The sequence below is a fragment of the Lepidochelys kempii genome, chromosome 10, assembly GCF_965140285.1.
Source record: "Lepidochelys kempii isolate rLepKem1 chromosome 10, rLepKem1.hap1, whole genome shotgun sequence".
Lineage (NCBI taxonomy): Eukaryota > Metazoa > Chordata > Testudines > Cheloniidae > Lepidochelys > Lepidochelys kempii.
In genome coordinates, this window is record NC_136389.1 from 72156782 (window position 1) to 72184477 (window position 27696).

Consider the following 27696-nt stretch of genomic DNA (forward strand, 5'->3'; position numbering starts at 1 on the left):
GTGCCAGGATCAGTCAACAAAGACCTTCTCTGGCAGTTAAACAGGAGCAGCTGAATAACCCCCAGTTCTTTTGTGTCTGCCCAGAGAAGTATTAGGGAGGAAGTGTGGCTTTCAGATATTCAATGCATTTAATATATTTGCCTTTTTAATAAAACAGATTGAAGATACATGTCCACAAAACACAGGCCCATCTCTCCAGATTAAATCATCCCCATCTACCTCCTCTCCAAGAAGGTGAACCTAAATTTGCATAATTCTCCATCTGTGATATTGCATTTAGTTGCTGCTTGTAACAGTAGGGTGAGACCATTAAAAAAATCAGAATACGGGTTATTATGAAAGAGAAAGGTCCTCATTTTCTTCTACATTATAGGTATAAACCTAAAAAACTTAACAGATAAAATAATATGTAGTACTTATATATGCTTCACATCTTCAAAGTGCCACACAAACATTCATTTTTTTAAACCTCATAACACCGCTATGGGAGAAGTGTTATTAACTCCATTTTACAGAAGCAAAGTGACTTTTCCAAGACCATCCAGTCAGTAGCAGAGAACTCAGGAGTTGCTTGTTCCCTGTCCTAGGGTCTAACCATGCTGCTTCTATAGCTGAGTAACAAGTCTGCTTTGATCAAGTGGGAGTGATGCATCTTTTAGCCTTTGCCAGGCATATCTCTACATTAAAGATGAAAATATCTCTGTATTATGCATGCAAAGGAGACCCTCACTTGGGCAAAGTTTGGGAGACTTTGATTTAGAGTTTTATGAAAACCCAACAATAAGAAAAGTACAGCTTTACCTGATGGTCAAACCCTCTGATTTCCCCCTGCTCAGATTCTACTTCCTCTTCAGTGAGTGAGACCAAGGAGCCACGTTCATCATTAGCAAGTGGACTTCGCCTGAGGTCTTTGGAACTCAAAGAGGAAGTCTCTAAATTTGAGGAGGGCTTCTTGTTATCATCAGAGTCTCCTGCAAGGCCTTCTAGGCTGTAACTGAAGAAAAATCAGAGAGGTTAGACCCTGAAAATTTTTAATGCTTTAATATACAATGTGTGCATGAGCCACGTTCTAATTCAAAGAGGATGCAACCTCGACATTCTCCGTGGAGTGAAAAACATATTATTCCCTCAGTTTGTGTTACTTCCTTGAGTAATATACGTGACCTAGTGCAGGTAGCTGCTTGTGGTGTGATTTAATAATTATATCCCTTTCACTGCAGACAGCAGTATCTTGGTACACTCAGGCAAATGGTTGCGTGAGAATAATGGACCAATACATTTCCGTGTTATTGGACTCCTTCTCCCTCTCTTGAACAGTGCAAAAGAAATACTGGGAGCTTTTTTAGGTGTGCTTATTTCCACTCATTCATTTTCTCAGCTTTAAAAGATATACTGGATGTGGTTCAATTTAAGCTAGACATAGCTGGTATACCCTGATGCTATTTGCCCTGAACAGATGTTCTATGCTGAAATATTCTCTATCCTATTACACCTACGAAGCTATTGGTTTATAGACAGCAATATATTGAATGTGTACAACTCTTCTTCGCAGAGATGTTCCTTGATGCTGCTTAGCATTTGCCACTGTACAAGGCTTTGGCAGAAAGCAGGGCATCAGTACCAAAATCTAAGTATTAAATAAGTACAGTCTCCATCGGCCAATGAATCACATTTCAGCTTTTGCCTCTGCAGCTAGGTTATCCAACTGAGTCAGACAAGATCACTTAAAACAAAACAAAAAGCATTTGTCTGCAACCTTGGTGCTTATGAAAGAGTTGGCCAGACTCAGCCACAGTGACGGCTGCTGATATGCAAGTTTTCCCTACGAAGAGCCATGCTAGCGAAGCTCAATTCTCGCCTGCAACGCCAACCTCCATTCCCTGCCACCACACATTACATTATCTTCCCAGCCTCACTGTTCTATCAAAAGCACTGTATCCAGCACCTCAATCCTGACCTGCAGCATCCCTTGCAATTCCAGGCCTGGGTCAGCCTACAGATCTATAGAGTCACCTCATTCCTGACCTGCAGTGCCCCCAATAGGGTGACAACATGTCTGGATTTTATAGGGACAGTCCCGATATTTGGGGCTTTTTCTTATATAGGCTCCTATTACCCCACCACCCCCGTCCCAATTTTTCACACTTGCTATATGGGTCACCCTACCCCAACTATGCCAGTCTTAGATCCCCAACAGAGCTCTATCCCTGAAACTCAATTCTCATGTGCAGCAAACTCTGCTATTCTGATCCAGGGCCTTCCCTGAGAAAGGTGGCTTTTGTTATGGTCCAATATACAGTAGGAACTAAAGATGACACCAATACACACATTTTCATTTTTGACATGAATGAGGATTTCAACCCGTTTCTAAAGGTGAAAGATGAACAAATTAGTTCCAGGGCATCTCCTGACATCTTTCGGATAGGATCCTGCTATATAACCTTAGCATTTCAAAACACGTCTTTTTTCAAACTTTGGAGTTAGATCAATTGCTATTTAATGACCCATGAGTGCCTGAAGACAAGATGTCAATTACCGTGACACTTTTATGTTTTTGATTGTCCTCTATATGCATCATATATTATATGACAATTTGCTGTGGTTGGATGAGGAGCACGTGTTTTACAGAAAACACTTAATATGTACAACACACTTGGACTCAAGGTTAATCATTAAATCCAACTCACTACTGAGTTAACATTCAAAACGTGTTAAAAGGAAAGAAAAATACTTTGTAATGTACAGATTATTTACACATCCAGTGGAGCTTTAAATCCATGTAGACACCAAATGGATACTAGTATTCTACATATCCCTGGAGGAGCTGGTGGTTGACAAACATGTATCATCTTGAAAGCAAAAGCTGAAGTAAATCTTAAATCAGAAGACTCAGACATCTGGCTTCCAAAGATTTTTTTCAGGTTAGTAAATGAGAGGGGAGACAAATCATGAAATCTGCAATTTTATCAATTCACAAAAGCCTTTAATTGCATTGTGTTTAGCTATAGCATGCATTGTAAAGTTTACTCCCAAACATCTGCAAGGGGAAATCTGTCCCACTCCTATTATCTAGGGAGGACTGGCTTTTATTCTTCCAGCCCAAAATCATGGTGGTAGTTTGCTGTGATCTTGACATCTATCTTCTAATAACAGGGCTAAGAACAGCAACTCACTTCAGACATGCCATCAAATAGTCATCTGCTGATAATGATCTGTGGTTTTTACCTACTGTATTTGGATCACATTCAAATCAGTGTTCTAAAGTAAATGATCTGTATTTCAAACTTCAGAGGTATCTAGCTTCCAGAAAATACACTTAGAATTCTAACCTTTAATTGTTGGAGGCAAAAATAAATCTGGGTCCAGAGCTGAAGCTCTGCCAATGTACCTCTGTTGAGGATCTGACCTGTGATAATTAATTCTGACTCTGGACTTTCTACAGGACACACAAGTTTTAAGTGCCTGGGAAAACCAAATCTGTGGTTAACAGATTTTGTTCTAGAGAGGTTTAAATGATTAGCTTCTCTGCTCAAGAGATAGCAAAAAGAACTCTAATTGTACTAGAAGCAGTCTGTATGAATTTAAATGCCTATAAAATATCAGTCAGTCTGGAGGAGAACATAACTGTATCTTATTAACTCTGGCTTAGATTCTTTTGCTGTCACTTTCATTGCTCTGATTGTATGGAAAGATGCGCCTAAAAATCATCACAGAAAAAAAGCAGCTCCAGGTGAATAATGCAGCTTCTCTCACACTCAAGACTAGCAGAGAGTACTTCACTCTCTAGAGGACCCAACACCAAACATGACTCGGGGGGAACAGCAAAGCAAATGGACACAAGCGCATTCCAGCCAGAGCAGCAGAGAAACAGACTACCACACAAAGAGCTGACAACACTGTATTTGCAATGCCCCTTTGCTGTTGCACATTTATTTATACCATACCTTCTACAATTAAAGTCAGCACCCATGGTAATGTACTGTACTCCAGAGGGACACCAGCTCAAACTGGGGATATCAAAGGCAGACAAAGGAAAAGGACTGCAGTTACTGGATTGTCACAGAAAGGGAATGCTTCAGGACTCGGTTAAACTTATTTAATTTTAGAAAGATTTTTACATTGTATGTTAATTAATGGTGGGTGAAAGGTACCAGATTGGCAGCCCCACAATACAGGGAGTGCATGGAGGCATAAAGCCATCTTTCTCTTGTCCCTCCTCCGTTCCAGCACTCCAAGCAAAACTGGAAGTACTCAGAAACGGGGCCAAGGAACTTAAATGAATAAATAAGTAAGAACAGTTAACTGAAGAACCCACGGTATTTAGTCTGAGGGTATCCAGCAGCAGTTTGTCCAGGAATCCAAGTAGTTTCATATTGAGGTTGCCGATTGGGTCCTAATTAGAACCCTATCAAATTCACACTTCACGGACTGTGAAATCTGGTCTTTTGTGTACTTTTACCCTATACTATACAGATTTCACAGGGGGAGACCAGCGTTTCTCAAATTGGGGGTCCTGTCCCAAAAGACAGTTGCGGGGGTGGGTGGCTCACAAGGTTATTGTAGGGGTGGGTGGGGGGGTCGCAGTATTGCCACCCTTACTTCTGCACTGCCTTCAGAGCGGGGTGGCCGGAGAGTGTCGGCTGTTGGCCAGGAAGGAGCCCAGCTCTGAAGGCAGCAGCGCAGAAGGAAGGGCGGCGATATCACACCACGTCACCCGTACTTCTGCACGGCTGCTGGCGGCGGCTCTGCCTTCAGAGCGGGGCTCCCGGCGAGCAGCCGCCGCGCTCCAGCTGCCCAGCTCTGAAGGCAGCGCTGCCGCCGGCAGCAGCACAGAAGAAAAGGTAGCAGTACCGCAGCCCCCCCCCCCTACAATAATCTTGCAACCCACTCCCACAACTCCTTTTTGGCTTAGGAGCCCTACAATTACAACACAGTGAAATTTCACATTTAAGTATCTGAAATAATGAAATTACAATTTTTTAAATTCCTATGACCGTGAAATTGACCAAAATGGATCTGCAGGCTGTCAGATATAGAGAGAATATCTTTTCTGATGGCTTCCAAAATATTACCATAAAGATCCATTATGAACAATTACCTTGCTGTAACAAGCACAACCTTTAAAGAGCATTATAATCAGCAGCTAAGTAAACCACTGCAGGATAAGGAAGTATCTCCATTTTACAGATGGAGAATCTGAAACAAAGGGGATAAGACACTTGCTCAAGGTCACAAAGGGAGTCAGTGTATTGTATACTACGAGTGTACATACAGTGTATGTATACTACGATTACCTCACATCATTTACAGCTCCATGGCTGCTCTCACCTTCAGAGTCTGCTGACACCCATAGATGACCTGTGTGTCCCTTAAGACAAAGGTTCAACATACTCATGCAGCTGTGTGTGTATTGTGGGGGTGAGGTGGGGGAAGGAGAGTGTATCCAATTTCCTTCACAATGAAAACTGACCTACAGCAGACAGTTCTGAAGATCTGTGTGTATATATATATAAAATCTCTCTACATACATATATTTCTTAACTATATTAATTTTATAGTGTGGCGACAAAACTGCAGGGCAGAAACTCTATAACTGAGAGATGAAGGAGTAGGAGGCTTGGAGAAAATGGCAGAAGGTCCCAGAGAGGAATAAAAATTCTTGGCAAAAGCTGTGGAAAACACAGACATATAGAATTATAATCCTGCTGGTGAGCCACCCACAATCAATTGGCAACACTACGCAAAAGTGAAGACAGTGGCTCGTCATACAATCTATACAAACCCTTGGCAGAAGGTTGGGGGGGGGGGGTTGTGGAGGGTAAAGAGGGAAGAGCCATTTGTGTGACCAGCTACAGATCGGAATTAGTTTGAGGCTGTGCCATTGTCTTCTCTCCAGCACTAGCTTGTAGGGTATCAACAGGGCTGGGGCAGTGGTAAAGAGATAGAATGAGAGTATATTGACTAAAGAATCTGACCTAAATTGCAAAGGTAAGTAGTGATATTAAGTGGTCAACTTGAAACGCATTCTCTTTATGATTTGCATAGGGACCCAAAGCTCCTCTGTAGAAGTCAGGTGGATATCACCGTGCAACTGGTTAAAAAGCAGTTAGCATGCATACGCTCACAAGGCAATCCTTGAATGCCACCTTACAAAGTACAGAGCAGAGTGGAGTCTGAGCGGTATGGAGTATACAGCGTTTCATTAAAGGTGGGTGTATCAATAACCTGAAGTCTAGTATATTAATGAAGATAATCAGGATATCAGTAGGCGTGAGCAAGCATGAAGAGATACTGGATTGAGAGCCTCAAGGGGAATCACAGAGGAAATCTCACCATTTCCCCCTTCACTTGCTCTTCTCAGAGGCTATGAAATCATAATTAGATATGCTAAATACTTCACTGAGGCCTGTGCAGTCTGTGTTGCACTGTAAAAGGAGGATACTGTAGAAGGCACATAGAGCACTAATTCCTTGAGGCCGTGCTTGAGAATTTAGGTTTCTGCATGTTACAGCAAGGTGTGAGAGCGCGTGCTTCTGTGGAGCTAAGAGTCAAGGTCAAAGGCCACGTCAAAGGCTTGTCAAGGGCTAACGCTTCACTCTACACAGCTAGGAAGAGAACCAAAGATCTTGTAGAAAAAAAATGCTCACCGGTGCAACCGAACCAGTTATAGCACTAGTGGGAATATTTTGCTGAGCCCCTTTACTATAGACAAGGCCTTAGGAAACTACTGTACACAAGAGAGCCATGCTCTGTGGCAGTAGCAGATCGAGCGTCATGGCACATGAAGTGAACCAACACAGCAGGTACTTAGTCTCTCCAGTCAAAACAATGACACGATCATAAGTAAAATGTCAGAGATGTGGGTACACCAAAGGAATTAACGGGCCTGGGGGGTGGCCAAAAACAACAAAACTCCCCATAAAACTGGGGCCATGGAGAGCGAAGGAAGGGTCCCCTACTGCACCTCCAAGAAATCTAACAGTAACAGCAACAATTTTTGTAGGGCCTACACAGGGCTTGTGTAGAACTAGCGCTCAGTTTTTTTAAAAAAGCTCTTTCCTGAGCTGTGAACATTGCTACCCACATAAACTAATCATGCTAACGCTTCGACAGTGAAACAGGGGTAAGTTTGCCTTGTCCTTATTTTATTTATACATATAAATAAATATGTATGGGGAGGATAAGAAATCATAAATGTTTGCCAGATAGAAAGGGACAAAAATGGGTTTGAAAGTCATGCTCATTTTCCAGCTTTTAAGAGGCAGAGTTAAAGAAAAACCCCCAGAAAGTTAAAATTAACCAAATCAGCTGCTACAGGTGTAACAAGTGTATTATGTATCCTTTGTACTAGTTTCAAATATGTTCCTGTGTGCCTATCCTGGAGATCTAGGGATTTTGATATATTTTAAAGAATAATTAAAGTGAACAGACAAACAATTACTTGCCCATTTAAATTCAACCTCCAGTCCTAAATATATTTTTATAATAATTTTTATAATAATATAATCTTTTATTATAATAATTTTATAATAATATAATATTTTATTATTTTGTTGGATGCTTCCAATCCACAATGTTCAATATCCTTCAACCCACCCCCTCAACTAGAAGCCCTAGAAAGAATGACTTTGCAGCTTGCACGAAAGTTGTAAAAACGGGGCTGTGTCAGGCTAAGGGTGAGAGGGATAAAATTGGATGTGTGTCTCTATCAGACAAATGTTCCGAGAAGTACTGAATCTAAACTGGATCAACTAACATGAGAGTATGAAGTTAGTAGACATTCAAATGCAAAATGGTTAGTCAAGTTAGTTGGCTCTGTACCTTCTCCTATGAATGGGAGGCTTCCTTATACCATCCCCCAGAACTCGCATTGAACTGAAAATGAATCATGGAAAGTGGTCAGAGATGAGAAATGGAACAAAATGAACAAATGACAGCTGAAGGGAAAACACCCATTCTTCCCCCCCGCCCTCCTCCCCCAAAAAACAAACAAACAGCAGAAGGAAGGAGTGAAAAGGGAAGTATAAAAACTATAGCACTTAAGGGAGCAATGTGTCTCCTGTGAAGTTATCTTTCTCCCTCTATTTCACAGTAAGGCCTTGTTACCAGACAAAGTATCACGGCCACTGACAATGGTTGCATATAAGCAGGTGCCAATCATGGGTCAGCTGCATGTGTAGACAAGGAGTAACTAGTCAGTGCTAGTTCAACAGCAGCCACTGTTAGCAACCCTCACCTCTATGTGGTAGTGTAGACAAAGTCTAAAGGACCATCAAATTAAAAATCTAATTTTTTTCTTTCCTTCAAAAGGGCATTAAAAACTCGGCAATTAGTGGCAATCTGAAGGCATGTCAATGCCAAAAACATGGTGTGTGACTGCAGCTCATGGAGACATCCTCGAGCCAGCTATAATCCAGCTAACTTGGGCACAGGTGCAGTGACGCACGGTAGCACGATTCCAGTGTGGGCTGGCCATCTGAGTAATTGCCCTGGGTTCCAAGTGGCCTTGTACATTCCACCATGAATCCTGTACTGCTCCAGTACCTGCACCTGAGCTAACTAACTAGGTAAGTTGGCTGGGTATGTCCATATGAGCTGCAATCCACCCCATGTGAGCTGTATAAAACTCAGTACGAACTCTAAGAATTACCAAGGATGAGCATGCTCCATTGGAGCCTTATAAGTATTCTTCAGGAGATTTATAAAGGAAAAAAAATGTTTTAAAAACCATATTTTAAAAGATATTTAAAATGCTCAACAGATTTGGTCTTTCTTCTTCTTTTAATAAAAAAGATTATGCTCCACTAATTTTTTACGATAGAAATATAGAGAATATCAAATCTGTTATTCCCTGCTTTTGCTAGAGGACCCGTGGAGGGAGGGTAGAGTCTCATATGGGCAGCTCTCTCAAGGCCTGATCCAGCTTTCATTATAGCCAATGGAAAGACTACCTTTGACTTGAATGGAATCGGATCAGGCCCTCAGCCCTTAACTGAAGGGATGGAGGAGTTAAATCCCAACAAAAGTATTCTAGTTAAATAGTTATTAGCAAAAACCAATCAACCAAATAGAGATTTAGGTTTGAATAAAACTTAATTTTCAGGCCTTTATGCATCATAAATAAGCAAAAAAGTGAAAAACCCCAACTGGTTTTCCCTTTGCAAGTCACCTTTCAGCCAGACATACATCTTGTCTATTGGTGGCTATGTACGTGAAAATATGAAAATAATTCCTCTGTTTCTTTACTTAAAAAGGAATATATCAATCATTTACAGTAGGTATATTTTCCCATGTCACAAACATATCCATCCAACCTCTGATTCAGAAGTTTTTAACTCCATCTGCTTAGCATTAGCTGTAATTGCCAACTATGCAGAGTTTACTACCCTCAGAAATCCTTACATAATAAGTTGAATACATAAAAATAAATCTTTCTAAATATATAAAGTCTGCTGCAGTTTCCACGGCATACATCTGATGAAGTGAGCTGTAGCTCACGAAAGCTCATGCTCAAATAAATTGGTTAGTCTCTAAGGTGCCACAAGTACTCCTTTTCTTTTTATAAACTCAGTCTGTCATAAACCGGCTTTGATCTCTGAAGTTGCCTCTCTCACTGTTTTAAAATATTGGTGTGATTTTATTTGTGTGTGTGTCATCCTGGGACCTGGAAAGAAGTCCAGGAAGGGGTGACAAAGTCATATAACAAAACAAACAATGCATATAACTTTCCGAGTACTGAATGGTTTCTCAAGTTTAGCTTTAGAGGAGGTAAAACTTATAATTTAAGGATCTATTATTTCTCTTCAGTGCGTGCAAATAACATTTAGAAATGTCAAGGGGATTTATGCACATGCATTAAAGGGTGACTAATATCTCTAAATCAGGGGTCACCGAACTCTGCCCTCTGGTAATTTACCAGGAACCAAAGGACACCTATTGGTTTTAATATAATGCAGACAACTCTGGCCATGTTACTTGTTAATACGGAGCTGTGACCCATGAAAACAACAACTCCCAGCAGCCAACTGGATGGGTTCCAATTTGACTCCTGATGGACTTGCAGTCTCCAACAAGCCACACATCCATACTGCAGATGAGGGTGGTATCCAACATATGTGACTTAGGGAACAAACTTTGACTACCCTGGCTCTAAAGGGATGTTGGTCCTATTAAATCAACGGTCAAACTCACTTGGTTTCAACAGAACCAGGATCTTAAATGACTATGTAAAACTAGAGTAACTTTTGTGAGGTGTAAATGAAGAAAGGCTGATGCGCGTAAGAACATGCTGGGTACAAAGGGAGTCAGAGAACTTGATAGTTACTCAGAATGTAGAGGGCTTACTCCTAATCAATTACTTTATGGGTGGAATTTTGCTGCAACTGGAGATCAAGGGAAGAATGGTCCTGGAAAACAACATTATTACTTTTCACAGTAGTTGATGTAAAGAGGTACATGGCAAGCCTTGCCTTTGTGGCATTCCCTAGTCTTTTCTGAAAGGAGAGAGAGCAGAGGGGGAAACTGGAAGACCACCCTAGGCACAATGTATAGGTCTGTCCACTTCATTCTATATGCAATTCTATCAGGAGTCAAAAATAGGCCACCCCAGTCCCAAGACTGAAGGTCTATCTTTTTCCATTACAGACTTACACCCTATACAATACCTTAATGTAAGAACCCTACTGATTAATAGTGGCTATGTTTATTCTGTGGTCACCTAGATTTAACATTCAGATAACCTTTCCTTTAGCAAAACCCTCTGCATAGGAACAGGTGATGATAATTCACATTAAGGACTGGTCAAGGTGTTTCCATTCACTTCAATGGGCTTTAGATATGGACCTAAGTCCTCTGAAAAGCTAAAATATATTGTAGACATAAAGTACTTTTAATTCAACATGTAATTAAAATCAGGAAGATTAGTTTGTTTGAGGGGTATTTTTTTTTTTTTTGGTAGTAGGTGGTTCTCTCTCTCTTTCCTCAGAGTTCATAGAATGACCTCACTTTTCTGTGTTTTTGCACATCCTTCAAATGCCAACCACAAAGCCCACATGCATGTGCTTGTGTATGTATAAACAGCTTTAAACAACCCTTCACTCACCTCCTGTGATTGATTTCTGCCTCATTGGCAGCATTCTTCCCTGGCCCCCAGCTGTGCCGTCGGAATGGTGACAGTGGTCGCATGGAATTTCTTAAGACAGAGGAGTGGGTAGGCACTTCTGTAATACTGTCCATCTCTTCTTCCATCTCGCCTGAGCCACCAAGTTCACTCTCCCGTCCCCCTGCGGCTCCCATGTTAATGCAGCTGCCATCCACAGTGTGCCTCTCCTTAGGCCTGTTGAGGTTTAGAGCATGTGGAAGGGATATGTCACTCCCAAGGGAGGAATTCCTCTCCAAAGACACTGTGTCATCTGCTGATGAGCTGTAACTGGTGACATCACAAGCACACGGTTCCTCTTCAGGCTGCTACAGCAAAAATAAAAACATGAACCTTAGCTAAGAGAGGTCTCAACTGATAGCCCTGGCCAGAGCCAGTCATCACAAAAGCTAGGCCTGTTTCTTCTTTTTTGCGTAAGTCACCCTCTACAACTTTGCTCTCTTGTCTTATCCTACCCAATAACTCATCCTGCTACTGTAAAGTTGGACTCCCTACTCAGTTCTGCCAACGCAATCCAGTCCTGACACTACAGCACTTCCTGCTATTCTACTAATGTCACTCTCACAGTTCTGTCAATGCATCGTAACCCTACACTGTAGCTTCTCCTGCATTTCCAATCCTAAAGCATTTTACCAGGCAAAGATTTGTAAGCCTGCCAAATACTTATGTAGTTTAAATGATGGGCACAGATGATTGCTAGGTCATATGACTTCAGTCAGCAAACTCAGTCCTCTTTGTATGAGCTGAACCAGATTTGTAGCTTTTAGTCATTACAGCAGAAAGGCTAATGTACTGTTCCACTGCACCATACAGCACAAACTGAACATTAGTCAGTAGCATAAACAAACACACACATACACTCACACACACAAAAGGATTAGTCCCCTCCCCCAACCACCTTCCATTTATCAAAAAGTTAATGTCAGGATTTTCAGCATTTGTCAAATCCAACTATAATTGAAAAATACTGTTCCACAGGATTGGCCGTCTTGTGGGACGGGTCTTTATTCATACTGTAATCTTGGGTTTAGTTTGCTCCAAAAGCAGTAAGTGGAACCCAAGCTAGCTCTATTTGGCTATTGGCCACATTCTGACAATACATCCTAAAGCAAGTCTGTGATTATCCTGTGTTCCCAGTGGCTAGTATAAAAAACACAAGCATGTTGATGATATCACTTTCAGACAAAAGGCCAAAGTGGAAGTTTCAATGTATACTCCTGCAGAGCCCAGCACTGTATCATTTAAAAAAATAATATTCAGAATGATCCATCCAGTCGTATATAATGGACTATTCACCAAAGCCACAGTGGCTAACTGCTTTCAACTAGCAGGCTCACTGATACTCACCAGGAACTGAGCATTCGAGGAGCTGCAGTCTGTCAAATCTCATTTGCAAAAAGATAACAGAATACCAAATTCAATTGTCAGATGAGAGATGTGCCTTTACAAATGCAACAGACAACAGGGATGAACATGAACACAAACGCCATTACCACATTCCCACTATGGGGCATCTCAAAGTCCAGCATTGTGGGCTCTTTAAAAATCAGGCAATTAGACCACTCCAGAGCCTGCATGTTTCTGTTCTGCATTTGTACCAGAACAAAAATATCAGCTAAAAGCTGCTATGGCAATTAAAAAGGGAGTATGAGGTATTTGAAAACAGTCATCGGTAAAATACTTCAAAATTTACTGACAAGTTTGGTGGGCGTTAGCCCTGCTTCTTGCATCAGTTTAATGAGCACAAGATACATTTTTTAAGACATGTATTAAAGAAATGCTTCCACATTCTTACCCCCAAACACATCCATCAAAAGCCAATATCCACAGAGGAGACTGCATGAGTAATACTTTCCCCCCCCCACACTGTAAGTATATATTTTTGGTTGAAATAATTCAGTGATCTGTGTGTCAAGATAAGGAATATCAGCCATTAAAGATAATTTTTGTGTAAATATATTCCAGTGACAAAATTATGATGTAGTGTTAGAAAAAGTATATTACAGTATATTATTAAAATGCGGTTTGGGGTGAAACAAAACAAACAGAAAAAAACTGGAAAAGCAGCCTGATAAAGTCACTGATTTTTTTTTTGTTTGTTTTTTACATCATGGATGGTAGCTAGCATTTGCATGTCATGATGGGAGTTTATTGAACTGCCTAAATCCAGACAAATTACTTAGTAGTTATGATGAGAACAATACTTTATTAGAGAAGGAAATAGTTGGTTTCTTTTCCGGGTCACAGGAAGCTGTTGTCATAATTAGGGTGGTGTCCCTGAAGGGAAGGAAGATTGCATCCTGGCTGACCACCAGAAGGGTGCAGTTAGTTAAAAGACATTAATCCTGGACGCAAAAGGAATGCATATAGTGCGCAACTGCTAAATTACTATGTTTTGCTGTCTAACTCCAAAACAGGCAAAGGGATTTTTATTTTCCAAATGAAAATAATTTACTAAAACAAAAAATCCCTATTTTAAAAAAATCAGAATTACTTTCCTTCATATATGCACTTGCTTGTTTCTTAAATTACAGCTGGACAGAATCAAAATATAATTTAAAAATGTGAGATACATTTGGTTCATTTATGGTTTTGCCTTCATCTCTTAGACTGGTTTAGTAAAAAAAAACAAGGTACAAGTTGCTTGAGCCTGCAGCGTACAGTCATGGCTCTAATATCCCTCCTGTTCTTCAGGAAAAGTTCTCCTAAATAACACTGATTTCCTATTTTAAAAAAGACACTCCCTTCTTGTAAGACAAAGAATTTTAAAGAGCCAAAACTAACAGGGACCAAATGTGGCCTAGTGGATATAGCACCAGAGTGGGACACAGGAAACTTGGATTCCATTCCCAGGGCTGCCAATGGGTGATCTTGAACAAGACACTTCACCTCCCTGAGTCTCAGCTTCTCAATCTGTAAAATGGTGATAATGATACTGACCCCTCCTCTGTAAAATGGTTTGAGATTTACAAATGAGAAGTGCTGTTTAGGAATTATCATTATTGTTTAAATGTGAAATAAAAGTTAAGCTGTCCAAGCGATCTGTCGGTCAGAGGTGAATCCAATTCCTTTCTAGATGAGTTCAGTGCAAATAATATTATTATACATACATCCCAAGGTGCTTTACAAATTATATACATGCAGTATCACTGAAATGCAGCCTCTTCTGTGGTGGTCAAGGGCATTCAGTGCATCACACAACAGTTTGGGGAAGGAACGTTTTGGCTAAGGGTGCTGTGAAAAAACCCTATGCTGATAAAAAGTACTCTTTTTAATATCCATACATAGCAGACAAGAGTTAGCTTTTAAGGAAAAGCATAAAACAACTTTTCAGCTCCAATGAAGATTAACAGAGGAACTAAACAACTGTAGGAGGCTCACCTTTTATTCAGTGATTTTGTTTTACCTAAAAATTAACCTCATTGTTGCTGTTACTGAGTTAAATACCTTTAAAATATCTGTTGGAGTGGGCTGTTGTTTCAGTAATGGAAGAAACAATCTGTCAGCCAAAAAGGTTTCCTGCTCAAATTTATTCTTCAAGTTTTGAGGGTTACAGTTACAATTAGAGACACAAAACATGGTTTTACGTAAACTAAAAAAAACACACTCAGAGCAGAGTCTGGGTGACAGCCCATTCCCAAGACAATGGAGTGTTGGTTCCTGGCTTCTCAAGCACCTTCCTTTCCTTAACAAGCTGTTCTTAGCGTGTGGAAGCCTGATTGGGCCTTCCTTCCTAAACCCAGACTGTAATCCGCACGGTCTAAGGAAGTTAACTTCTTGTTTGCCGAAAAGCAAGTAGGGCAGGGATCGGGCAACCTTTGGCATGTAGGCCGTCATTGGCCTGGAGCAGCGAAACGTGGCCAGTGGGATCTCCGATCGGCCGAACCTGCGGACGCTGCAGGTAAGCAAACCGGCCCGGCCCGCAAGCGGATTTCCCTGACAGGCCGTGTACCAAAGGTTGTCGATCTCTGGACTAGACCCATCATGTCTACTCTCCCTAATTTGAATAGCTAATTAGAAAGCCATAAGAGCTGCACTAGGAATAACAATGATAACTGAGTGCTTAAAAACGAGAATGGTACAGCACAGGGGATTGTACATGTGGATGGGAATCATCATGTTGGAAAAACCTGTACAAAATTTCAAAACTTGGAATGCAGAAAATGTCCCTCCACTCCATTAACAAAACATCCTCTTTTAGCCTCACTTATCGGTTGCATGTAAATTCCCTAGATAATGATGCAAACGCAGAAAGCAACACACACAACACAACACTGGAACCTCTCAATATCACAAGCCCTTATAGTCATAAGCTATTCATCACCACCACTACACAGAGGGTTTTTTTTTTTTAATTTAGCCATCACAGTAGATAAAAAAAAAAAAAATCTATGTTAACAGAACTTGTAAACTGTGCTATGCAACCCCACTGTAGTGGCAGGTCCAGACCACTATTTCTTCCAGCTAATGAACTGAGGTGCTCAATTCTAACCCTGCTGATGACCCACTGTTGGGGGTGATTACTAAACTAGCAATGACCGTGGCTCCCAAGTGTTAGCTAATTAAAAAAACAAAATCCCACATCATCATACACTAGCTCCTGGGAACTTTTTAAGGACAGCAGATTAATTAAGGTGATGGGAATTTTAAAACCCCAGAATAATGTCATGTGGTCTTAATATGTGCCAACAAATGGGAGGGTCTTAACATTAAATTTAGAAACAGACAGTTTCCTTTGTTTTGTTTATGCTGTTGTTCAGGGGAGTGTGGAAGCTTCTGGGGAAAAGAAAGAGATCATAGATGAAGGAAAAGAAAATTAGTGAGATGGGGCCATCACCCATGAGGAAGTCTTTGGGAGAACCCTAAATCATATTAGCATTTTGGGAAGTGAAGGCCAAACTGTCTACTCATGAAAATGATCATTGTACATCTCTATGTATCACTGACTCCCTGTCTACTGCCCAACTATGTGCAAGATTGGAAGCTTTAGGATATACTCCACAGGATTTCTCTTCCTTTTCTAGTTGTATGCAGTGTACCACAGCTTGTAATTGTAAGACTGCTGTGTGGCTCAAAAAAGATAAGGAATAGAGTCTCAGGTGTGACCTCTGGTTCTCAGAGGTAATCTGCTTAATAATATTTGCAAGGGCAGGTTCACAAGCTACATAGTGACTTTAAGTGTCAATGGGAGCTTAAAAGCTAATATGAGCAAGCAATACTAGTTATGCCCCAGGAAGATAGAGTTACACAGACGACAGGAAATTACCTTAGACAACATTAATCATTCACAGAAGAGAATGTTGCAATATCTGCCTACTGCATAGATAGCTCTTTAGAGAAGGAGGAGGAGGATGACTAGGCTATGGGAATAAACACTAGAATAGAGCCTGACATTTTGCTGGAGTCTTAGGGCTCATTGTGTAAATGACTCTTGGATGCCAGCAACTGCAAAGTATCTGAAGAAACAAGTCGTGCTTTGATGATAGGGCCTCTAACTGAGAAGCTCTTGTTTCTTTGGAGCGTGATGCTCAACCCTGCATGTGCCAATCAGAACAATATAGGAGATGGGTAAAACACACAGTAATGAGAACATATATACACACACCTATAGTCAGTTGCAGTCCCAGGCATCTCACAGAGATGGACTGCTCAGAGGACCTCAAGCCTCTGGAGCCCCTGAACAGAAGCAGGGCTTAAAATGGATGAGATGTTAACAATCTTGTGGAGACTACAAGAATTTCCGATGTTCACAGGAGGCTCCATATAGCCATGGCCCTGCTCTGCCTACAGTTTCCTGACTATAGTAAACAACTAATATTGGATTTCCAGCCAGTGCTATCGTTCACTTCACTGAGTATTTGTATAGTAACTCTTGCTATGAAGAATGGACGTTTCATGCAGCAAACAGCTGCTGCAGCAAGCAGTTCAAGTGTAACTCCATGCAAAGGAAAAACAGGAACTTTAGAATAATAATAATCAGGAATGGGGCAAAATCAAAGTGCTCGAGGTTTTGAGACCCTCACATGCTCTTTGTTTTGTTTGGGTTTTTGTTGTTGTTCACACAAGTAGTTTACAAACTTTTTTCTTCTATAGTTTAAATGTATTCCTCTTCCCCCCAACTCCACCGCAATTCAATTAAAACAATATTGACCTGGATAAAGGGAAGCCTGTGCTCATTACTAGGGACAGAACTACCTCACTAGTTCTAAGAAAGACAGGCTATAAGCAGATGATCTACAGTGTACGCTGTGCTTGTTCACTAGGATTTTTCTCTCTTCTTTGTTCCTTTTTTTAAATTAACTCTGTATTTATTTTTCAGTCTCTCCACTTTCCACTCTATTTTTTTTTATCCTTGCACCTTTTCCGCAGTATTTCCTATAAATTTAACACAGACCCTGATACATAAGAACTGGTGTGCACATGTCACAGAATTTCTAGCCTGACCTGCCTGTATTTTGATAGTCTCTCTCCCCTGCACAAATTAGAGTTTGTCTACACTACCAAGCGGGGGTCGATCTAAGATACGCAACTTCAGCTACTTGAATAGTGTAGCTGAAGTCGACGTACTTAGATCTACTTACCGTGTTGTCTTCACTGCGGTAAGTCATAGAATCATAGAATATCAGGGTTGGAAGGGACCCCAGAAGGTCATCTAGTCCAACCCCCTGCTCAAAGCAGGACCAATTCCCAGTTAAATCATCCCAGCCAGGGCTTTGTCAAGCCTGACCTTAAAAACCTCTAAGGAAGGAGATTCTACCACCTCCCTAGGTAACTCATTCCAGTGTTTCACCACCCTCTTAGTGAAAAAGTTTTTCCTAATATCCAATCTAAACCTCCCCCACTGCAACTTGAAGTCGACAGCTGATGCTCTCCCATTGACTCCGCTTGCGCTCCTTGTTCTGGTGGAATACCGGACTCGAAGGAAGAGCCCTCAGCGGTTCATTTATCGCATCTATACTAGACGTGATAAATCAACCCCCGCTGGATCGATCACTGCCCACCAATTCAGGTGGGTAGTTTTGACAAGCCCTTAATCTTCAATTCCTAAACAAGAACTCATCAACATTTGGGACCTGAATTGAGAGAATGGTCTAGGATATACTTAATAAATTTAACCCCTTGCTGTTTGTGTACAAACCTGACAAGAAGCAGGGCAGTGAGCAGATTCTGATTTTTACGTTTACAACATTTGCTGAATGAGTTCCGTGAACATTATGGGTAGCTCATAAACTATTTGCTGTGACTACCACTCAGGATTTGCTATGAATAGCTCTCTATTTATGCTGTGTCTTTGGTCACCTAAGTTACATGATCTTGGCTGTGCTCCAGAGCTGGATGACTCCCAAACCCACACACACTTTCAAGATGGCCATTCAAACATCAATACTTGTGTAAATGCATATTTTCACCATCATTTCTCTGAAATATGTCAATATTCACAGCACTTTCCATTTTGAAAACTTATTTATGGACAAAACATGCTGGTACTAATGTTTGTGAAAAATGAGCAAACATGGTCACAAATGCCATCTGATTGAGTTCAGCCCTCATTTGAATGCATGTTCAAAAACACTTTCTTTTTAAAACTGATTTTTCCCATCTCTAATTCCAATCTCTTGGAAAAAAAGATAAATGAAAACCAGAAAAAGCTACTGAAAGCTTAATGGTATTGATGAAAGCTTCTGGTATTTATAAATATACAATGGACAGAGGCACAAATGTAGTAAAGAGGTGCCAGACATATAGGAAGGAGAGAGACAGGGAAAAGGGAACCCTTCTGTTTAGATTTGGAGGGTTAGCAATGGGGAGACAAAAGTGCTTGTAAGGCAGAGGTCAAGTAAGTCATTTCAGGTTTGAATAAGCTTCCAAACTAAATTGCTAAACCTTTTCAGTTGTACTCATCCCTAGATGCAATACACTGCATAATGGGAAAGACTCAGAATACTGATTTGATAAGAGCTTCCCATTCTGCAAATGAAACAATGATCTCAGTACTTGCCCTGTTGCTGTAACGGAGCCATCAAAAAATCATATATCCCACATGCACACTTCCCTCGGCCCCGCACCTTGATGTTTCCTTCTCCTGTGACACTCCTGCCATTTTGGATTACTGTGTCATTTTGAGACTCCATTTTTGTGGGTTATATTTTGGTAAACACACCCTATAACATGGGGGGGAAGTAAAACGTTTTGCCGTTATATACTTTAACTCCCCACTGCCACCTCCATGAACAACGTTATTAAGATCAGACTCAAATAATGAGCAATGCTGAACTCTGTAACTCGTGCAACTCCCTGAATGGGATAATTGGAGACAATGCTCTGCTCTGCCCGGAGCAAAGCCCTGTATAGAGACAAGTCACCCCTCCTTCATTTCGCGAGTGAGATGGGAAAGGGAAAGGCTGGTGAGCTCCACGCCCTGCCACTTCATTAACGGTGACTTTCCAGTGCATTTATAGCACATGAGATCACTTAGCCCAGGCCGTGATCTTTCCCATTCTGTTGGAAAACGTTCGCCATCATCTGCCTTGATTTAACCAAAGGAGACATTCAGTTTGTTAAATGCATTTCTCTGGAAGTTTGCATGAAAATTGCCCCAACTTCCCGTTACTCAAGACAGGAAACACATGTCTGCATAGCAGGTAGACATGGGATGGCTACAGATGATAAATAACAATCTGTGAAGAATTCTAAGCTTCACTATACACACACAGATGGTTGTTCACAGGAGCCTAGCAAGCCTTCTCATTCTGGAGCCATTTTTTCCTGAGGCACCCTTTCACCTGCTATGCTATCCTTTCACCAGGTAGAGTGGGTGACGGCAAACAGCTTAACATTATAAATTGGTCAGCTGGAAGTATTTGAGGGTGGGTGGTTTCTGCTTCTCAAGATATACCAGGCTGTCCTGGTCCAGGAAGCAGTAGACCCAAGGCAGATTCTGAAACAAACCAACTCATATTTAAGAGTCTGATCTTGTATCTTGGTTTTCACCCTCATCCTCATCAGGCCAATGATGACTCTGGGGATGTTTGGGCCCCACAGCAAACTGGAAGCACAGTCACTCAAAAACATCCAAGAACTAGAGCTATTACGGTCACTTATATTGCTACTGCCTGGCAATGTTACCATGCCACTCAGCACTGTTCAACTGGCCCTCCGTATCCAGAGTGAGTGTTTTCTTCCTTTTCACATACTCTCACTGAAGTGATGGAATCACACTGGTTCTCCAAAAAACCATAGTATACAGTACCGAGGAGGCCAATGGAAAGCTCAGTGCTTTGCAGGAGGTCTCTGTTTGTAGGAGAAAATGTAACATTTGTAACACTGGATTTCACAGCCTCTGTGCAACCCTTATTAGAGGCCTTGAAAGAAAGTGTACCTTTTCAACTCTTCCGGTTGTGTTTGATTGATCTGCAGAAAGTTAAAATCAAATTATTGCCCTTTAAGGAACCCTGCTGGAAATCAACAACCCTTGTGCAAACCACAGCAAACATGTCCCTCTTGAGCATTATTGTAGCTGTAGCTACACAAGTTCCAGTTACTTATCACCAGTCGTTACATAGGCAGAACTCCCCCAAAATCAATGGGGAGGGTCGTCCGGATCAAGGCCCCCCAGAGCGGTAAGCTGGCCTTCTGAGACAGCCCTACCTTTCCAAAGACGATATCATCCATCCCATCGCCAGGCAAAGGGAAGAGTTCAGACTCGATTCCAGTTTCTCTTTTCAGGACACCCTGCGATGAGGCACAGTCTCCACTCAGCCCATCCTCCAGGAAATGTTCACATTCTGGGGAAACAAACAACAAAACACCAGAGTGAGTGACAACCTGGCCTTTTCTTTTGCAGTCACATGCACCCACCTCTCATTTTTGCTGAGGTACAAAAACGAACTCCATAAAATCACTAGAGAGGGCATCATACCTGCAACTGGTTGTGGACAGCAGCACTGGTCACGTCAGCTACTTGCTATTGACTTATTTACACAGGCCACAAGTGTGCAACCCACTTTACAAACAAGTGTTTGTGTCACACTCTGCGTGCACCTCCCAGAAAGTCAGAGCAGGCTTTTAACATTTTATTCAACAGTTTAGAATGCCTTCTTTAGCACTTCCCAGAGTCTGTCTACACAGCATGTGGGAGGGTGATTTCCAGCACAGACAGACATACACACGCCAGCTCTGCTACAGCTAGTGCACTAAAATTAGCTGTGTGGCCACAGTGTCACAGGCAACAGCTTGGGCTAGCTGTACAAGGACAATCCCATCCGAACCCCTGGCTACATACTTGGGTGGCTAGGCCAAGCCGCTGCTTGTGACGCAGTGGCCACACTGCTATTCTTAGCAAGCAGAGCTCGTGCATGTATGTTTATCCAAGGTGGGAATCACCCTCCCAGCTGCTGGGTAGATATACCTGAAGCGGCACAAGTGCATCTGTGTAAAATCAACATGCCATGAAAAACACATATTCGTACCTGTAGTATATGCTGCCGATACATATACAGTATACATTTGGGGACCAATTCAGACTCCATTGAACTCAATAAGGGGCTTACCTCTGACTTAAATGAGAGCAGAATTAGGCTCATATTCACTAGGCATAAAGCATCTGTGAGTGAAACGTGTGCTCCTCTTTCTCAATATCAGAGAAAGTCAATTCCATTTAATTCCTTAAAGCCAAGGTTAGGATTTATTTTGTGCTTAGCAGGAGAATTTGAGGATGATTTCCCACATCTTGGAGAAAGGTAGGCTCTCTTAAGAGATTAAGTTATTTAGAATTCATGTATTTTTTAAATTTTGTACTTGCACCTGGAATTTGATCGTTAGAGACATTTTATAAATTAAAAATAGATCCATTTCAACCTAATGCATGTTTTCACAAATTGCCTCTACCTTTCATTATCCTCGTGCTGAACCCAGGATGAACACCTAGAGTACAGCTGATCTGAAAGGGATTACCTCCCCTCCATAATTTTTTTAAAAGCTAACAAAAACGTTAGTTGTTGATATTTCAGTGCAAAATGTCAACATTTCATTCAAAAACTCAAAACCTGAAAATCAAAATATCTTCAGCCTTTGGCAACCAAAAAATGTTTAGCCAAAAACCTAACAATTTAGTTTCTATTTTTATGAAAAAAATTGAAAATCGTTGAGAAAAGCAGGCACTTTCTATGAACATTTTCATTTTAGCAAAAAAACCAATTTTCCATAAAAATATTTTTAACTAAAATATTGTTTTAGTTAAACATCTGGCCGTAACTTAGGCAGATAAACACATTTTGATGGTATCTGCTTGAATGAAACATGTATTCACTTTTAAATTACATCTATCGTGCACAACCCTCAGCTGTGTCATACTTATACTCTGTGTAGCTGAGGTGGGTTTGGGGTGGGGAGAGTAGCCATAAGCCACCTTTGTCTCTACCTTGGGCCAGCCTGGGGCTGAACCTGCCCCCGACAGCTCTACTTCAATAGTAAGCCTCTTGGAGCAGGGACCATCTATTGCTCCTGTGTTTGTACAGCGCCTAGCACAACAGGGTCCTGGACAATAAGTAGGTGTCCTAGGTGCTACGGTAATACAAATATTATTACACCAGCTGTAGCCAGCCTCTGCACAGGGGATAAGGACTATCAGAGGAAACAATTTCCAAGCAAGTTGCACTGCAAAAGTCTCCCACGAGCCTATGTTCACATGGTCCTAATTCAAAATTCAACTCTAGCTAAATAGTGCATGTAAACTCAGTACTTCTCAGCTGATCGAGGGGAGTTCACTCAGTGAGTATGTGACAGGAGAAGAGATGCCAAAATGAAGGCTGGCTGCACTGTATCGTCTACTGAGTCACTGAGGGATGACTATGTTGTGGTAGTGACATGCTTGGCTTTTGGTGGTGGTGGAGAGAGAGCACTAAACAGCCAACCATCCGCCCCTGGCACCAGCACTGAGTCATTACATCCAGGAACAGCATGGGTCCACCTATTTCCATCTGTGTCCCCTGGCGGCTAGTGGGAAATGGAGACAGCTTGATAGTTATTGCGCAAAAGAAGAATAGTGGAAAGTTCAAAGAGTATGAAAAAAATGCTCTTTTGAAAGCACTCAGATACAACGAATGCTTCCCTAGAAAACGGTTTTCCACTAATGGAGATTAAGATGTTCCCTGTGGTACTGTAATTATGCTCAAGAACGAAAATAAGGCTGGAAACACCAATAATCCAGAGAGGAGTTTCCAAACCACAGAGAAAAGGAAAAGTACTTATTGTACTAGGTGTGGCTGTTCCCCACTCCTTCTCCCCTTTCAGTAACCCGGAAAATCTGAACCTCTTTTCCACAACTTCGTGGGGGGAAGAGAGAAAAGGAAAAAAGAGAAGCGGTAACAGACTGAGAGCCAACATCCCGGTCAATCCAGCTGGCAGTTTAACAGAGCATGTCCACATTCCAGACGGAAAAACAAACAGGCCCAGAGACGTTCTGATGGAAAATTCACAGGGAAGCTCCAGATTCGCCAATGGACGGATACCTCGCCCAGAAAATAAATCAGAACAGGCATTAAACCGGACTGCAGGGCCAACAGAGGGGCATGAGAGGGTGGAAGAGGAAGGAGTTTCTTTCTTTCAAGAAACAATGGGGGGAGGAGGAACCTGACACATACCTCATCCCAGCTGTGCTGCGAACTTTCCAAATCCAAAGGCTGTTTGGAAGAATTCTCTCCCCTTCTCAGGGGCACTGTATTTATTGATTTTTTTAAACTGTACACATGTTGCACAATTTGGGACTCCACACTCCTACACCATAATCTGATAAGCCCTGGTGACGACACTATGACAATGCCTTAACAGAACTAGATGGATGACTCTCATCACATATACGTCATGTACTTACTGCGGGTAAATGATTTATAGTTTAACTCTGCTCATACATGTGTGTGTGTCTCTCTCTCCATGGCGACGCATATGAAAATAAAATGACACTGGGTGCATTTTTATGTGCATCATATGGAGACAAATACAAATCAAACTAAAAACCCATGGGAAGGAAAATTCCAAGCAGTTCACTGCACAGAATTAACACAGCATCATCCCGTCAAAATGGGGGAGAGTTAAAGGAGGGAGAAGGCCTAGCCCTCTAACTGAATGCTTACACTGAGATCCATGGGGAAAATCATAGATCTCAATGTATTCAAGCAACCTATATGTTTTTTATAAGAATATTAAATGAGAACCTTTCTATAGGTGAAAAGAAAAGGAGTACTTGTGGCACCTTAGAGACTAACAAATTTATTTGAGTATAAGCTTTCGTGCTCAAATAAATGTGTTAGTCTCTTAGGTGCCACAAGTACTCCTTTTCTTTTTGCGAATACAGACTAACATGGCTGCTACTCTGAAACCTTTCTATAGCTGGTTGTTTTTAATGATCCTATAAAATTTAAGTGAGCTCTGGCTCTACTAGCAAATTTGATAGGATTCAATTCCATACTGCACTCTTGGAGAAATTCTGTGCCACTGCAAATGCACAGAATGTATGTGCCCCACAGATTTCTTTGCTTCCCTGCAGAAAAATGACTTTTGGATGGGGAAGCAAAGGGAAGCCACATGAGCTGTCATGCAATCCTCCCCAGCAGCATGTTTTGAGTGCCCAGGGCAGCCGGCAGAGAAGTAAATCACTGTGGGGCAAGGGGAGGGACTGGGGAAGACACGGCTGGTGGCTACCACCCTGCACTGGGCTCAGCTGATAGTCCCGGCTGGGCTGAGGAGGACGGGACTTCCTCTTCCCTTGCACAGCATCCGGGGCCGCATCAAACTCACCCCCTGATTTCTCCCCCAGCTGTAGGAAGCTGTGCAAACTCCCCCCCATCCCACACTTCCTGCAACCATTGCTTCTCAGCTGCAGGGGCAGGGATCACTATACAGGGAGCTGCTCCTGCATCTGCCCAACCTCTAGGCATCGAGACCACCTCATACCCAGACCCTCCCGCCCTATCTCACCCCGCCCACACCCAGAACCCCCCCGACGAGCCCCACTCCCCCAGCACTTGGAGCACCCCACACCCGAATCCCCAACGAGCCCTCCACACCCGAATCCCCACCCTACTGAACCCCAACCACCCACACCTAGAGCCCCACTCTACTGAGTCCCACTCCCCCCAGCATCTGGATCCCTTCCAGAGCTCCCCACATCTGCACCCCCCGCTGAGCTCTATCCCCCCTACACCTAGTTGTCCCCCCCGCTGAGCCCCAGCCACCTTCACCTGGACCCCCCTGCAGTGTCCTATTACAGTTGCACCTAGAACGCCTCAACAAGCCCCTGTGCATCCAGATCCCCCCCAGTCCTGGTTCCCCCACTGAGCTGCCCACACCCAGATTGCCCCACACAGAACCCTCTCAACCCACACCTGCCCCCCCCCCCCACACTAAGCCTCTCCACACTTGGATCCTGCCTTGCTGGGCCTGCCTGCCCACACCTGGTATGGAGGGGCAGGGCCGCGGGGTGTTTCTGGGGCAGGCCCGTTACTTGCACTGTGTCAGAGTTGGGTGCAACCTCACAGCAGAGTCTGAGATCTCCTATCTCTGTGCAGCCAGTGGATTGTGCTCCCTAATGCCATGATGGAGCTTCCACATTTATTTGACAAATAAAACTTGCAGAATTTTAAAATATTGTGCGCAGAATTTTTAATTTTTGGCGCAGAATGCCCTCTGCAGTAATATTGAATTCTACTGGTTGTTAAGTTAATGTCTGCAGAACTCTATTGGTTTCATCTCTGTCACATTCTGTCAGACCTTTGCCTAAAGGGGAGAGACACACCTGCATTCTTCCTTGTCCCTCCGCCCATCCCGCAGAATTGCAGCTCAGTCAGGAGCTGTGTTGCTACTGTGATCCTGGAAGCGTTTGTGCAGTAACCACACCACTTCAGAAAGGGACAGAAGCGAAGAAGCTGGAGTACATACACTGGCTTCAGAGACGGTAACACCAACACTCCCACAGTCAGATCAGTGGTAGATTTGGTGTGCCCTGTTTTCATTATTTATGGAGTAATGGAGTGCTACGTGTAAAGGCATTTTGCAAACACACAGAGAACACAGGCTCTGCCTTGAGGAATTGAAAATCAACTTCACAGAGGCAAATACAATCCATAGGGAAACCACATATGCAAAAGATGGCAAGCCACGTTGGAAGGACTCATGAAAGAAGTGCAACTGAAAGAGGAGGCTGAGTGCACCTGGGGAGTGCTAGGCCGTTCTAAGCATAGCAGGACATTTGAAAGAAAATATAGCTGAGGGTGGTTAAAAGGAGACAGAAGAAGCAGCTAAGAGATAGGATTATTAGGAGACGTAAATGGGGGTGAAATTCAGATGAACTTTGAAAATGCACGCAAGGAGCTTAAACTGACGTAATAAGAGACAGGAAGGCAATGAAAGGATTGATGCTTGCTACTGCCCATCAATCTGGGGGGACTCAGGAGTGGAATTATTGACTGTTTAGATTATGCTTATTATCTCACTGATATGGTGGATTACTGTCAAGTGTTTCCCCAGGGAAAGTCTAGTTTTTAAAAGAGTTTTATTTTATCTAATAGGGGCCAGAAGCTGAACCTGGATAGACCCCTGGTCACTTAACTATCCACATCACCCCCTCTTAACAACATTTTGGTCTGGCACAGAGAGTGAGATTCAAGGCTGTATCCTCAATGAAAAAAATAGTTTAACTAATTTCACTTAAGAAACATCTCACATTTTTGAAGCAGATGATGAAGTTTCAATTGAAGGAATGCATGAGCTTGGGCAGACACTAGACTGTTGTGAGACTTCATCAGGACAATTATGTTGCCACCTCAGGAAACTGCAGACATATAGTTAGGGCTGCAGGTTTGTCACTTTGCTGAAAACATCACAGATACTCTAACTTCTCTGTTTAGCTGTGACTTCCATGCAGGAAGGCTCCAGGTAGGTTGTGACAGAAGGGTGGCAGGGCCAAACCTCAGCAGCTCTGTGACTCCATGAGCCAAATTGCAACACACACAGCAGGGAGCGGGGCCCAACCCCACAGGAGCCACTGCTGCCCGGGATAAGTGTAGGGTGGGCTTGCTCTCAACCCCAAGGCCCAGCCCTGGGACACAGGAGCCACCACCGCCTGAAGTGAGTTTGGGGTGGGCTTGCTCTCCAGCTCCCTCTCCCACCACCCCTCACCCCAGCTCCACGGCCTTCCCTCCTCACCTGGCCCAAAAACAGGGTTGCAGTGCTGGGGTGGTTCATATGTCAGGGTTTGTTTGTTTTTTTTTTAAATAAAAGATCATGGAGCAGTCACTAAATCCGTGACCTTTACTACATTGATCATGAATGCTCTGTGATCTTTGATAAAAAGAATTGCGGTGACAAATCTTCCGAACTACATATGGATTTGCAATGGATACTTCAGTCAATGTGTTGCTTGGTCAGCATGCCCAGGATCCACCAGACAGCTCGCTACTTCGCTCCGGGATCTGATGCGAGGGGTGTCATGACACGACAGTGCACGTCTAAGTGCATTATTCAGCAGGAAGCAGAGGCAGAAC

The 27696-nt window shown here is 42.5% G+C and overlaps 1 protein-coding gene across 7 annotated transcripts in view; it reads right to left on the reverse strand.

Annotated features, from left to right (window-relative positions):
* AKAP13 (A-kinase anchoring protein 13) overlaps positions 1–27696 on the reverse strand; it is a 330780-nt gene that overhangs the window by 70139 nt on the left and 232945 nt on the right. For 6 of the 7 annotated variants that reach the window (XM_073304194.2, XM_073304196.2, XM_073304195.2 and 3 more), the window contains 5 exons: positions 20807–20943; positions 11102–11466; positions 7822–7875; positions 3945–4007; positions 802–994 (listed from right to left, as the gene is read on the reverse strand). In XM_073304194.2, coding sequence (XP_073160295.1) covers positions 802–994; positions 3945–4007; positions 7822–7875; positions 11102–11466; positions 20807–20943 — 812 coding nt within the window. The remainder of the gene's footprint in view (positions 1–801; positions 995–3944; positions 4008–7821; positions 7876–11101; positions 11467–20806; positions 20944–27696) is intronic. The other variant, XM_073304201.2, reaches the window with a different exon arrangement.